The 14204-nt window shown below is 35.1% G+C and overlaps 2 protein-coding genes across 2 annotated transcripts; one reads left to right on the forward strand and one right to left on the reverse strand.

Annotated features, from left to right (window-relative positions):
* Window positions 1-3429: 3429 nt before the first annotated feature.
* On the reverse strand, window positions 3430-6145 carry LOC149252658 (uncharacterized). Its single transcript, XM_089456696.1, has 4 exons — window positions 6011-6145; window positions 5755-5902; window positions 4675-4782; window positions 3430-3694 (listed from the first exon to the last, which is right to left on the reverse strand). The coding sequence occupies exons 1-4, from the start codon at window positions 6059-6061 to the stop codon at window positions 3570-3572; spliced, it is 432 nt and encodes a 143-aa protein (XP_089312822.1). The 5' UTR covers window positions 6062-6145; the 3' UTR covers window positions 3430-3569.
* Window positions 6146-11332: 5187 nt separating this feature from the next.
* On the forward strand, window positions 11333-13822 carry LOC149252659 (uncharacterized). Its single transcript, XM_089454225.1, has 2 exons — window positions 11333-13365; window positions 13693-13822. The coding sequence occupies exons 1-2, from the start codon at window positions 11333-11335 to the stop codon at window positions 13820-13822; spliced, it is 2163 nt and encodes a 720-aa protein (XP_089310351.1).
* The last annotated feature ends 382 nt before the right edge of the window (window positions 13823-14204 follow it).

Below are 14204 nucleotides of genomic sequence, written 5' to 3' on the forward strand. Positions count from 1 at the left end.
TCTGTTGAAATTTGAGTTGAGTTGAGTTAGGTTGGGTTGAAAATATGTGGTTAACATTTTTTACGATAGTGGATTGTTAATTTGCTGTAGTGATTTAGATTAAGTTGAGGATAGAATTTTTTTAATATTACTATATTATTAAAAATATATCTGATCTGTAAAATTAACATAGATTTATTTTAAGTACGGATCTAACCTAAGTCAAGAAAAATCAAATTGTATAGATCCATTTTAAGTACGCGATCTAACGAGAAAGATCAATTTTTTTCACTGGAAAAGGATCTCAAATTTTTTCACCTGCAAACTTCTTTAGAGTGAAAAATAGAACGTGTTGATTTTCATAATTTAAATTGTATCTTTGAATGTCAAAAAAAGTATATATAAAATGAAATAAATATTTTAACCATAAAAATTTATAAAAAAGTTAAATGATATATAATATATATGTAATTGAAATTAAAATATTTTACATTTTATCATCAAAATTAAAACGTTGCAGCAGTCCATTTATCGTTCAATATATCATTTTAAACCCTTTTGGGCATTTATTTTTGATTTGTACAGATGGCGTTTCACATAGATTGTGAACATTGGTCCTCAAAGATCTGACTGAATTGCATTGTTGTGGTCATGATTTGTGACCATCACTAGAAAAGACAATCTCACAAATCCTTACTAGATATTCTGGAATACATTTCACAATAGTTTGGTAACGGTTACTAAAATCTTACCCTCCATGGACACACATTCCACTGGCCACAAGTGCTTCAGTATTTCCATCGAGAGTAAAATTTAACTCATTCATACAAAATCTTATTGGGGATGGATATGTCAAGCTGTTAATTTCCTGATATATGGATAACTTTCCAATCTGTTCTCTAGAGACTGTCACTTTGCATTTAAGTAATTTCATTCATCCTCTTATGCAGATCTCAACAAGTTTCCTTCAACCGATCATCTTGGGTACCTGCTTGAGGTACTGGAGAATAACGAAGATAAGCCTAAGCGGGACAATGATGATCAAGAAAAGTAGAGACCATCATCCACAGTCTGCAGTTCTGTAAAATAAAGAACATGACAAAGATTTACTTAGAAAACAAGCTGTCAATAATGGGTTCCTGGAAGTAGTTGAATAGAAGCTACTTTGTTTTGTTTTGGTGATTATTATAGAAAGGCAATGATCAGTGAGTTTCTTTCCTTGCAACAGCTATGGACATAACCTTCCAGACAGTCCATTTTCAAATCTTAATGGATCCAATGGTATTAAAACAGTATTATATACTACAGAGAAAACAATGGGGAACATGCCCACTATTTCCAAAGTTTTAACACAAGCATCATCAAAATCTGCTATCGATAAGTAACTTACTTGTTCTATATGCCTAGGTACTTAGAATATTCGTTTTTTTTACATTGTTATTTCAATGATTTATCTGTATTCTAACAACAGACAACAAAATCTGAAACTTCTACCCATAAATCTATGTGCAGATGCCGTTGTGGAGCCGAAGCAATTAGCATGTAGCCACTTATTTTGTTTCAAATGTGTGCCAAAGGTGAGATAAACCAAGCACTCATTTGCATTATTAAATCCATATATTTTTGAAAGAACATATATAACTGATTCAGGCTGCCATTTCTGTGAATTCTGTTGGTGCAGGTAATTAAATTGTCTGAGGAGTGCCCTATCTGTGTGCAACACAAGGGCAACCAGGGCTTTAAACTTTCTGCAAGGAGAGATTTACAATTTGATTATTACCCTTGGGAAAGAGAGCCAGTCCCACACCAAATGTGTCGTAGTTATACAAAATATACATCATGATACTCAGCTTGGTCCATTTGTCAGATGGCACCGGGTCTAAAATATAAAATAATTTGAAAATGGTGCAAATTCAATCCTTTGTACCTATATGAAGATAGAGATAATGTACACAGTGCCCCGAGATACATCAAGGATTTTATCAGTCTACTTGGTTGTGGCATCTGTCACCTTTAATACCCTTCCAAGGCCCTATTACCGATTACAGTATGGTGCCCATTCTCAAGCTGTCAAATGAATGAAATAGTAAAAACCTACTGGTTGAAATTGTTCCATGCCATGCTTGCAGGTTGACTATTTTGTCAGTCTACTCTTCATTCTTAGCACTTGTGCTGATGCATAACAAATTTCACTCAAATAGGAATCCAAAGTTGACAAACAATTTCTCGTGGCTCTCAATTAAGAGTGGAGATACTCACAAGGAACAGTAATCTGGGAGCCTATAAACATGGCGCTGAAGCATTATACTCAATAAGCACTCTGTTTCGTCTGGGAAGCAATCATACAGGAGAAGGCGCCCTGGAAATATTATGAACACTATCAATTTCATCAAAATTATAACTAAATGAAATTCACCAAAATTCTAACGTGAGGAAAAAGATAAGATTTGATAATTTTATTAATCTGAAACCAATGAACATAAAAGCAGGTAAATCGGACTTTAAAAGCACATTAGTATAAAAACAAGTAGGATGCCAAAGCAGATCCTATACCTAGGCTATCAAACCCAAAAAAACAAAATAAGTATGTAGAAGAAAGAGGCACAAAAATGTGGCATCAAAACAAATGTATTCTAGACACAGATGAACAGATCTTACCGCAACCAATAACAGCTGCAAGCTGAAGGGTAGGTGTTGGAGCATACAGTAAGGGGGAAATAAAATGGAAGACAGTTTGTAAACGAATAGTTGAATGGTGGATAAAGATCAAATCCATCAGACATGCCAGCACGTATTCACGCATGGAACAATCCTCATGATAGCGTGCCGTCTCAAATATAGGTAGAAACCTGAAAAAAATGAGTCTGGAATTGAAGCAGCAGGAGCATGCCAATTTAAGTGCCAACAACCTGGTCTCTGAATCTTTAGATTGCAATCCATTTCCAAGATAAATTGCTAGTCTAGACTTCATCAAAGCTTCCTCCTCCTCCTTTGCCTCTTTCTCCATCACATACTAAAAATCACCAAAATGAAATAACCATTAACTTCTGAACATAAACTTTAAACGCTAAACCCTAAACCCCCATTTTTAATAATAAATCCTAAACGTTAACACTTGGCTACCTTCGAATTATAAAATCTAAAACCTGCACTCTAGAACAGAGCTGTTTGCTATTGGCGTTCTCAAGTCTAAACCCTAGACTCCTAAGTCAGATATGCAGTTTAAAATACATCATTTATACTCTAAACATAATGTTAATGGATCCTTAAAACCGAAATCATGAACCCCAACCTATCGTTGCAGTTTAAATTCTAAGATATGAATCACGAACCTAGATCAATGGTCGAAAATAGGACACGGTGGCATATAAGGGAGTTCTTCCCAGAGGGAAACGCCTTACGGCGTAATTATACAGTGGCATATGCTTATCAACCCCTTGGTTTGTTGATGCATAACCTATTATGGTGTACACAATCAATAAATATGATTAGATTGTTTATATTTTGAAAGATCCATTGGCAATAGATTTTCAAAACCCTATGCAATTTGAGTTGTTGCCCTGAAACACATATCAACATTTCCATTAATTTCACCATACCTGCTCTATGTGGCCTTGAGGAAAGTGAAAAGCTCTCTCCCCAATACGAGGCAAAGTAACAAGTGGACCAGCACATGCATGCCATATCTCTTCATAAAGAAGAGATTCACTGACATCTGCAACAAACAAGCACATGTATTAAACCTTAACTACCTTCAGCACTCTTAAATACAAGGGGTGTCTAAGTGGATCAGACAAAAGGCCTTCGCTAGAGTAGATTAGTAGGGGAGTTTCACAGTAAAAACATAAAAAGAAAGAAGCCAAAAAAAACAAACAAACAAACAAACAGGCTCTTCGATTTTTAATGGTACAGAAAGATGGAAATGTCGTGAGTGGATTTCATATTCCCGGTAATAAACCCAAAAACAGGGCAGCAAATTTTAGTGGAATTGTCTGCTCAATTTCTAGGTCTAAATCAATGGTAAAAACCCATGAACAAAGCACTCAAAAAATAGTATAGTTCATATTTCTTGTGATTCCATACTCAAATCCCATAAAGGAGGCAGTAAAATATTTGGATTATTACAAAAATTCAAAATCCTCCAATCCATCATGTCTATAAAATTGGGTTTATTGAGTATGATCATGAATAGATGATGGTAACTCGCCTGGCAAGGAAGTGAAACAGTTGTCTAAATGCAAATGGGATAATATATCATTCAAGAAGTCTTAATGCCAATAGGTTGTTATGAACTTCTCACACCACGAAACGTAGTTAGAGATGGCCCAGATGGGTAATGGGTAAATGATGGTAACTCGCAGCCAAGGAAGTAAAAATTGTCAACTAAATCAAGATGGGATGGAAAATCATTCAAATAGGCCTAATGCCCATGGGTTATGAACTTCTTACACCGGGAAATTCATAGTTATGATAGTCAGTCAATGGATTTTGAGTAAAATCCACACATAGGGTAGAAGAAAAATGAAAACGTAAACCTATGAGAAAAAATGAGGAGATGGGTTCTGGATTTCTTGTACCAAGAATCCATATATCCAACTGCAAGATGTTGGTTGACTTTATAGGGCCAGAACACCTCGTATACTAATAAAACTTCTTATCCAAATGAAACTACAACAAAGGTGAGAACAGAGTTACCAGTCCCAATCCCTCCCGAAAATGCATTCTGTGTTGAATTTGTACTTTGGGAAGGCATAAGAGACTGAGGAGCTCCTGCAACCTCATTGGGTAAAGTCAAATAGTTACCTGCAGAACTATTATTAGTCAACCTGCCAGAGAAATTTCTTAAGCTATTTGCATAAGCCATGATATCTCGTGGGAAGGAAATCAAGTGAAATTACATGGGCCAAGGCTACTTGGCTCCTACTGAATATTGCCGTATGGAAAAAATAAAACTAGTAGCAGTATACAGTATAGATGCATACGCCAAATGACAGTCAAATTTTAAATCAATATTTTTAATAATTGTATCAATTTATTACAATCTCTTCCTACAAATTACAGATAGCCATTAAGCCAAGAACAGTACATGAGCTTGGGAATCGAACTCACCCCAGGAACTTTAGTGGTGGCTGAGTTAAATGGGTAAGATTTCCAGACTTTGTTGTTTTTATTTTGATCACGAATTATATACTGTTACCTATGTTGAGATATAATAATAACAAGAAATCTGGAGTCCTAAATGCCTAACTTCACCCATTTTACTAAGTATTTTGTCAACAAAACAACAAGATATTTTTGCCAGATTAGTAGAGTAGATCAGGTCAAAAGGCTATTTATAAACTACATTTTAATATCAGCAACATAACCCTCCTTTAGATCTAAGACTCCAAAAGGAAAATCCCATCACAAACGAGCAAAACCGTGATGAAAGATGTGTTCTTACATCGAGGCGTCAAATTCTCTCCAAGTTCGAACATGTAGTTGCCCTCTTCCTTGGGCTTTATATTGGAAGACGTAGACTGACTATTGTCTGAACCAGAGGTGGAGCTCTCTGTCGTACTTCTAATACCAAAATCTTTCCCAGTAAATATCAGTGTTGGCTGGACCTACACGCAAACCGGTTTCTCCATTTCCCAGAAGGATACAAAACCCTTTAAACATATTTCATGAAAGCTTGAATGCCAGGGTAGTGGAAACCTAGTGCTCTAAATGCTAACAAGTGGATCTAGAAAAAAACTGGTTACAGATCAAGATATTCGAAAATAGAAAACTAACCTGAAACTGTGATGGAAGGACGTCCCACGATGACGTTAATTTGCAGCGCTTCCTGGGGTTTGTATGCCCTTCCATTCTTTGCTTCAGGTATGGCAGCATCAAACCGCTCACGTGAACCCTCGGGAGAAAACAAAGAATAGTTACAGACCTAGAACAAATACCCAACGCAGTGAATTAGAAGGTCCTGAAATTCTAGTGATGTTGGCTCAATATCGGGGCAAACGCTGCATAAATTGAGAGATTGAATGCGCCATACCGAATTGGGCATTAGATCACAGATCTCTGGTACATCATAATTACAGACCATAGGTGACAACAGCCCTCCGGCGATGTAGCTGGCATGCCGCGGCGGGAGGACATCACTAAAAAAGAAGATGCCAAGGAAATCGAAACTCCAGCGAAGCCATCACTACTGTCTGCGAAGGGTTTCGAGCGGGTAATCTCTTCAGCATGAGATAAACAGGGAGTTCAACCAACGCTGATTAAAATTCCAACAGCACAATCTCTTTTAATCATCTAACACATCAGATCAATGGTCGAAAATAAGACACGGTGGCATATAAGGGAGTTCTTCCCAAAGGGAAACGCCTTACGGCGTAAATATATTGCAATTAATCTTAAACATTTATTTTGTATGTAAATACAAGACCATTCCAATTACAAATTTGGTTAATAATGAAAAAAATTATTAATCTAATAACCAAATAATTTTAAAATTATAAAATTCTCTCAAAACCTTTAGCTTCGACTTATTTCCATTATTAAAAAAAATTTAACTATTCTATTATTTATGTTTTATATAAATTAATATAAGATTATGCATTCGCATACTACACTTTTTATATCCATTTGTTTTTAGGTGTCTTTATTACCTTCTTTTTTTAGGAAACATGTAAATACAATCCAATATTATGAATAATTCAAAATTAAAGTGTAGATATAAGTAATCTCTATATACAAAAAAAAAAGGTATATCTCAATTTCTATCCTTTTCATATACAAATTTATTTAACAATTTAACAATAAAACTATATAAATTAATCTATGTGATAAATCACAAAATATAAATATTATGAATAATAAAATTCAAAATTAAAGTGTAATGTTAGAAAATAGAATATTAAATATAAGTAATCTCTACATACAAAAAAAATATATATATCTCCATTTCTGTCCCTTTCATATACAAATTTATTTAACAATTTAACCATAAAACTGTATAAATTAATCTATGTGGTAAATCACAAAATATAAGCCCTAATTGAATTCCAAATGATCATTTTACAATGAACCACCCTTTGCCATTATTAAATTTTTTTAACTATTCTATTATTTATGTTTTATATAGATTAATATAGATTATGCATTCATATACACTTTTGACTTGTATCCCTTTGTTTCCATCTCATACGAAATGTAAAATATAAAAATTAAATCAATAGAAATTATGTACTCTACCCAACAGAAGAGAGAGTAAATATACAAATATACAATAATATTTAAATATACAAAGATACAAAAATGAGAGTAAATATACAAATATACAATAATATTTAAATATACAAAGATACAAAAATATTTATTTTATAACCAAGTCTACACAAATCTATTGCAATTAATCTTAAACATTTATTTTGTATGTAAATACAAGACCATTCCAATTACGAATTTTGTTAATAATGAAAAAGAGAGATTAAACTAATAACCAAATATAAATATATTGCAATTAATCTTAAACATTTATTTTGTATGTAAATACAAGAGTATTCTAATTACAAATTTTGTTAATAATGAGAAAAGAGAGATTAATCTAATAACCAAGTAGTTTTAAAATTGTAAAATCCTCTCAATACCTTTATCCTCATCTTATTTCCATTATTAAAAAAGTTTAACTATTCTACTTGTATCCCTTTGTTTTTAGGTGTCTTTACTACACTTTCGACTTGTATCCCTTTTTTTTTAGGTGTCTTTACTACCTACTTTCTTCTTACTTTTCCATCTGGTTTAGACTTAATTATATTTTTGTATCCCTTTGTTTTTAGGTGTCTTTACTACACTTAAAAAGAGAGATTAAACTAATAACCAAATATAAATATATTGCAATTAATCTTAAACATTTATTTTGTATGTAAATGCAAGAGTATTCTAATTACAAATTTTGTTAATAATGAGAAAAGAGAGATTACTCTAATAACCAAGTAGTTTTAAAATTGTAAAATCCTCTCAATACCTTTATCCTCATCTTATTTCCATTATTAAAAAAGTTTAACTATTCTACTTGTATCCCTTTGTTTTTAGGTGTCTTTACTACACTTTCGACTTGTATCCCTTTTTTTTTAGGTGTCTTTACTACCTACTTTCTTCTTACTTTTCCATCTGGTTTAGACTTAATTATATTTTTGTATCCCTTTGTTTTTAGGTGTCTTTACTACACTTAGTTATATTTTTGTATCCCTTTGTTTTTAGGTGTCTTTACTACACTTTGGACTTGTATCTCTTTGTTTTTAGGTGTCTTCATTACCTACTTTCTTCTTACATTTCTTCTCACTTTTCCATCTTTAGACTTAGTTATCATTAAAAGAATAAAAGAACATCATAAGAGAGAAAAAATATACAAAGACACAAAAATATTTAAATATACAAAGATACAAAAATATTTATTTTATAATAAAGTCTACATAAATATATTGCAATTAATTTTAAATATTTATTTTGTATGTAAATACAAGACCATTCCAATTACAAAATTTGTTAATAATGAAAAAAGAGAGATTAATCTAATAACCAAATACTTTCAAAATTATAAAATCCTCTCAAAACCTTTATCCTCATCTTATTTCCATTATTAAAAGACTTTAACTATTCTATTATTTATGTTTTATATAAATTAATATAAAATTATGTTGTATCCCTTTGTTTTTAGGTGTCTTTACTACCTACTTTCTTCTTACATTTCCATAAAGATTAGACTTATTTATAATTTCATTTTTTTATTATTCTATTATTTTTAGATTTACTTATCATTTCATTGTCAGCATATTGTATAATATTTTTATTACTCTATTATTTATGTTTTATATAAATTAATATCAGATTATGCATTCCTTTTTAGGTGTCTTTACTACCTCATGTTTTTATTAGAGAAACATGTAAATACAATCCAATATTATGAATAACAAAATTCAAAATTAAAGTGTAATGTTAAAAAATGGAAAATTAGATATAAGTAATCTCTATATACAAAAAAAACTTGTATCTCAATTTCTATCATTTTCATATACAAATTTATTTAACAATAAAACTGTTTAAATTAATCTATGCGATAAATCACAAAATATAAATATTATGAATAACAAAATTCAAAATTAAAGTGTAATGTTAAAAAATGGAATATTAGATATAAGTAATCTCTATATGCAAAAAAAAAAATTATATCTCAATTTCTATCCCTTTCATGTACAAATTTATTTAACAATTTATCCATAAAACTGTATAAATTAATCCATGTAGTAAATCACAAAATATAAGTCGTAATTGAATTCCAAATATCAATCATTTTACAGTGAACCACCCTTCATTATGGGCAACCTGCTAATAGCTATACACAGAATTATCCTTAATAGCAATCGTCGGATACAACTATGAGAATAAGGAAAATATATTATAAAATTCTGTATTTTTTGAAATATAAAGCATAATCATGTTATAATTTTTAATAAAAAAGTAAATTTTTTAATAACTAACTATTTTTTTTGGTAACCATAGCTTTCTAAATATAAAAATGGTAAAATGATGTTTCTGTGTATCTATTGTACCATGGCTGATTGCTCGTCGATCAAGGAGATTCAAAAGTTGTTTTCGAGCGCCACGCCCTTTGCTGAGCCTTGTTGCTGAGAATGGCAACGGGTAGTTCCAAATCCGACGGGATAAATTAGAGAACCAGAGCCACGCATTGTCAGCGTGAATTGATTATGTAAACCAAAAACTCCGTTAGATTGAATTGATTATGTAAACCAAAAATTCTGTACCTTACTAAACAATTGACATATTAACATATTAAGATGCGAATCGAACCATATTAACGAATATTCCAATTTTTTTTCTCGATAAAGGTGAACTTGGTAACTATGCAATAAACCAACCTGTGAGTGCCCACCCAGGAGACCAGCAAAGTATGGGTTGGATGGTGAACTGGACGATTTGATTGTGCTATGTAAGAAGGTGCAGAGCAACGTCTGCAAGCGGCAAAAGCGAACAACCTCACTCCTGAAAATATCAATTAGACTTAGCTCTTTAGATAGATTGTGGTATCTACTGCCTTTCGCCTACACACAGCTGTTGAGAAGCAAAATAAGGCTTTTGTTTCACTTGTTGGACCTGGTGTGGGCTTTGGACAACAAAACAATATGCCTCGTGCGAGGTTTTGATAAATAAGAATATCCAAATGGAGAAAGTTTTCATTTTCGACTTTGGAATTAGTTTCAGCATTCTTCTCCGCTCTTTCTTTTCAATATGAATTAGGTACAGAAGGAGATCGAGGAAATCAATGAGCGGTTGTTGCTCATTCTCTATATATGTAATTATGCCAACCAACAACGGGAAAGGTCATGAAAGGAAAGGCAGGTCTAGTTTGGGTAGAGTATTGCTAGGATATATGGTTCAGAGTATTGCTAGGATATATATAGAACCATGTAGACTTCTTTTTCAGGATCGGTATGGAGAACCAAAAGACATAAGTAAATACAGGAGCAGGAGCAAAAGAACTTAGAGTGGAGTAAAAGGCAAGGGCATTGGAAGCACTGGTAGCAGAAGTAAGAGCAAGCGGACACTGATTTCAGCCCACTGCCAGCGATTTCTAAACCACATCAACTCACTCCATTGTCCAGAACTATCCTAGCTAAAACCACATCATGGAAAGCAATTTACCTTGCAGACCATCCCAGAGCAAGGTCGAGTATTTTTCGAAGTGCCGACTTGGACGACAGAGAGATCGTGACAACATACTAGTGAACGATTTCCTCTCACGCGTATGATCGACGACACCACCTCAGAGACAAAGAAGAAAGCTGGTTGGTGATGGAGTTACTCCAGCACAAACCCTTGACCTGGATCCCGGGCCATGGCTGGGTGGCGATGGACCATTAATCCTCTGCGCTGTACTCCTATGTTCTGGCCCACTCTGCCCTGAGGAACGTAACCGCTTAGAATAACCGCTGCGTGGAGGTACCTATGTTCTGGCCCACTCTGCCCTGAGGAACGTAACCGCTTAGAATAACCGCTGCGTGGAGGCTCAATGATATTCGCAGGGAACAGAATAACTAAGTGCCACCTGACCGATTTTAGTAACAACCCAGATATGCCCTGTAACCACTCAGATATGCCGTGTGATGGAGGTATCAATCGGACGGTAGAAAATAATTCTATCGTCTAACATAAAAATGGAGGGTGGATTCCCAAGAAGGATGAGCCGGAAAGCTTTGAAGATTTTAGACCAATTTCTTTGTGTAACTACATTTACAAGATTATTTCAAAGGTTATAGCTATCAGAATTGCACCAATACTGTCAAGAAATATATCTATGGAACAATTTGGGTTCCTGGATGGAAGACAGATACATGAAGCTATAGGAGTAGCACAGGAGGTTATCCACAGTATCAAAATGAAGAAAAAGAAGGGAGTTGTTCTTAAAATTGACCTTTCCAAAGCATATGATAGGATCAGCTGGCTATATCTAAGGATGCTTCTAACTCATGTGGGCTTCAGCTATCCTTTCGTCAGCTGGATTATGGGGTGCATCACAAATGTTAGCTTTGCTGTATTGATCAATGGAGCAGCCTCCTCTTTCTTTAACAGCCAGAGAGGCCTCAGGCAAGGGTGTCCATTATCCCCTCTCCTGTTCCTCCTTGTGGCAGAAGGGCTCAGTAGACTGATTCACAAAGCCAGAAGGGAGGAAAAGGTAAAAGGTATCGAGGTAGCAATCAATCTCTACATCACTCACCTTCTTTTTGTTGATGATATCTTGATTTTCACCAATGGTAATGGTAGTGAATTAAAGGAGTTTAAATGTATCTTTGATCTATTTCTAAAAGCCACTGGAATGCAGATTAATTCTGGGAAATCACAAGCTTGTATGGCAGATTTTGAAAGAAGGGGAAGAAATCAAATGGCTGAACTATTTCCTTTCCCTAGTCAACCCCTGGAAGTTCCCTTCAAGTATCTGGGCTTTTGGCTAAAGCCTGCTGCTTATAAAAAAGATGACTGGAACTGGCTCATAGCAAAGATAGAATCCAGAATATCACACTGGAGCTTTAGATGGCTGTCCAGAGCTGGTAGGTTGACCCTTATAAAATCTGTACTACTAGCCATCCCAGTTTATTGGGCTGCTCTAACCTGGATCCCCAAAGGTGTAATGGAGAAAATTAGAAGAATTTGTTGCAGATTCCTATGGGCAGGAACAAAGGATTCCTCGGGTTTACCCTGGGTGGCTTGGGACAAAGTAGCCAGACCTAAAGAATGGGGAGGATGGGGGATAAAAAGACTCCCTGAGTTCAGCATGTCACTAGCAGCAAAATCAGGATGGAGGCTAATAACCATGGAAAACCTGTGGACAAGGGTGGTGAAAAGGAAGTACATAGACCCAATGCCTCTGGAAGAGTGGATCCGGAGTCAAAACAAGAAGGTAAAAAATTCTTCAGCAATCTGGAAGGCCACGGTGGATGCCTTCTCAGTGATCGAGCAAGGTTTAGCTTGGAAAGTGGGAGATGGGAGACAGATCAGGATTGGCAGAGACCCTTGGATTGGTTGCAATGAAGCTTATGCATTATCCCCAGGGCTTCTTCGACACCTTGATTCTAAAGGTATAACATCACTAAATCAGGTGGAAAGAGCTGGACAGTCTACTATTTGGGGACAGGCTTGGAAGGATGATGAAGAATTAGGGTTAAACGGTAGATGGAAGAATGAATGGGAGGGGTTTATTAAAGAACTGCAACGATCCAATGTCAGGTTAAAGGATGAACCTGATAGCTTGATGTGGGCACAAAGCAATTCTGGGGAGTATTCACCAAAAGATGGGTACTCTTTTCTTATGGGAAAGAAAGGCTGGGGAGCTCCGGATTGGTGGGCTAAAGATATATGGAAATTAAAATGCCCTGCCAAATCCAGGCTCTTTCACTGGTGCATCTTAAAAAGGAAGGTTCCAACATGGGAAACATTACAGACCAGGTTTTTTGCTGGGCCAGGGCGATGCCCCTTATGCAAATCAGATGAGGAGACCATCAATCATCTCTTCACCAACTGTGTTTTCTCAAAGAGGATATGGGAGGAGGTCACTGATCTTCTCAAAATCAAAGCCCAGTGGGGGCATGATCCTCTGGAGGTCGCTTGGAGGAAATGGTGGCACTCCTATCCAGAAGGGAATATGAGGAACCTGCCCCTCATTTTCTGTTGGGGAGTTTGGCTCGCCAGGAACAAGAGTCTCTTTCAAGATAAAGATTCACTTACTTCTGTTATAGCCACAAATATCTCAGCCATTTATTCTGCTTTGCCTCCACCCGAGGATAAAAAGTCCAAAACAAAACAAAGAAATATCATTATTCAGGAGGGTATTCCGTGTGGTTACTTTGATGGGGCATCCCAAAACAATAGAGCTGGAGCAGGTCTATGCATACATATCAATTCGGAACATTCACTAAAAGCATCCGTTGGATTGGGTACAGGCACAAACAACTATGCTGAAATATCGGCCTTAAGATACCTTTTATGCTGGCTTCATCAAAGAAACATCAATACCATTCAGATTTTTGGAGATTCACTAAATGTCATAAACTGGGTCAATGGAAGTGCAACTTGTCAAAATCAGATTTTGAAAACAATTGTTGAAGAAATTTCTTATTTGAAGACATTTTTTAACAGGTTTTCAATTTGCCATATATACAGGGACAGGAATGAGGAAGCAGATCAGCTATCTAAGGCTGGTCTACAACAGGATCCGGGCAGCTGGGCAATAGAAGAGACTGTACAGGGACAGTCATACAGATCAGATCAGCCTCCATATGCACAGACTTGATGATCACAGTTTATAATTCTTTTTTGACAGCTCTTCTCTCAGATATATTGTTACTGTTTATGTTTTTGTATATAATCCCCTTTTCAGACTTCATCTCCGGCTTATATTATACAGATTACAGACTCTCTTTTTTCCCGTTTTTGTTTATATTATCTCATGGTTTCAGACATATATAATATTTTTATTGTATGGGGTTGTTTATCCTTCGTAGAAGGTGACCCCGGTTTCTATAAGTCACGCTATGTACTGTTTATACATCCTCCCGGGAGGAAGACTCATACAGCTTTGTTTTATCAGCAGAATAGCTCCCTTTGGGTTGAGCGGTTGGAGATCTCTTGAGCCTCGGCATGGCTTCTGAACAATCTGTAAAAAAAAAAAAGAC

The sequence above is a fragment of the Pinus tabuliformis genome, chromosome 7, assembly GCF_031772625.1.
Source record: "Pinus tabuliformis cultivar Carrire ecotype Pingquan chromosome 7, CPIR1, whole genome shotgun sequence".
NCBI classification, from domain to species: Eukaryota; Viridiplantae; Streptophyta; class Pinopsida; order Pinales; family Pinaceae; genus Pinus; species Pinus tabuliformis.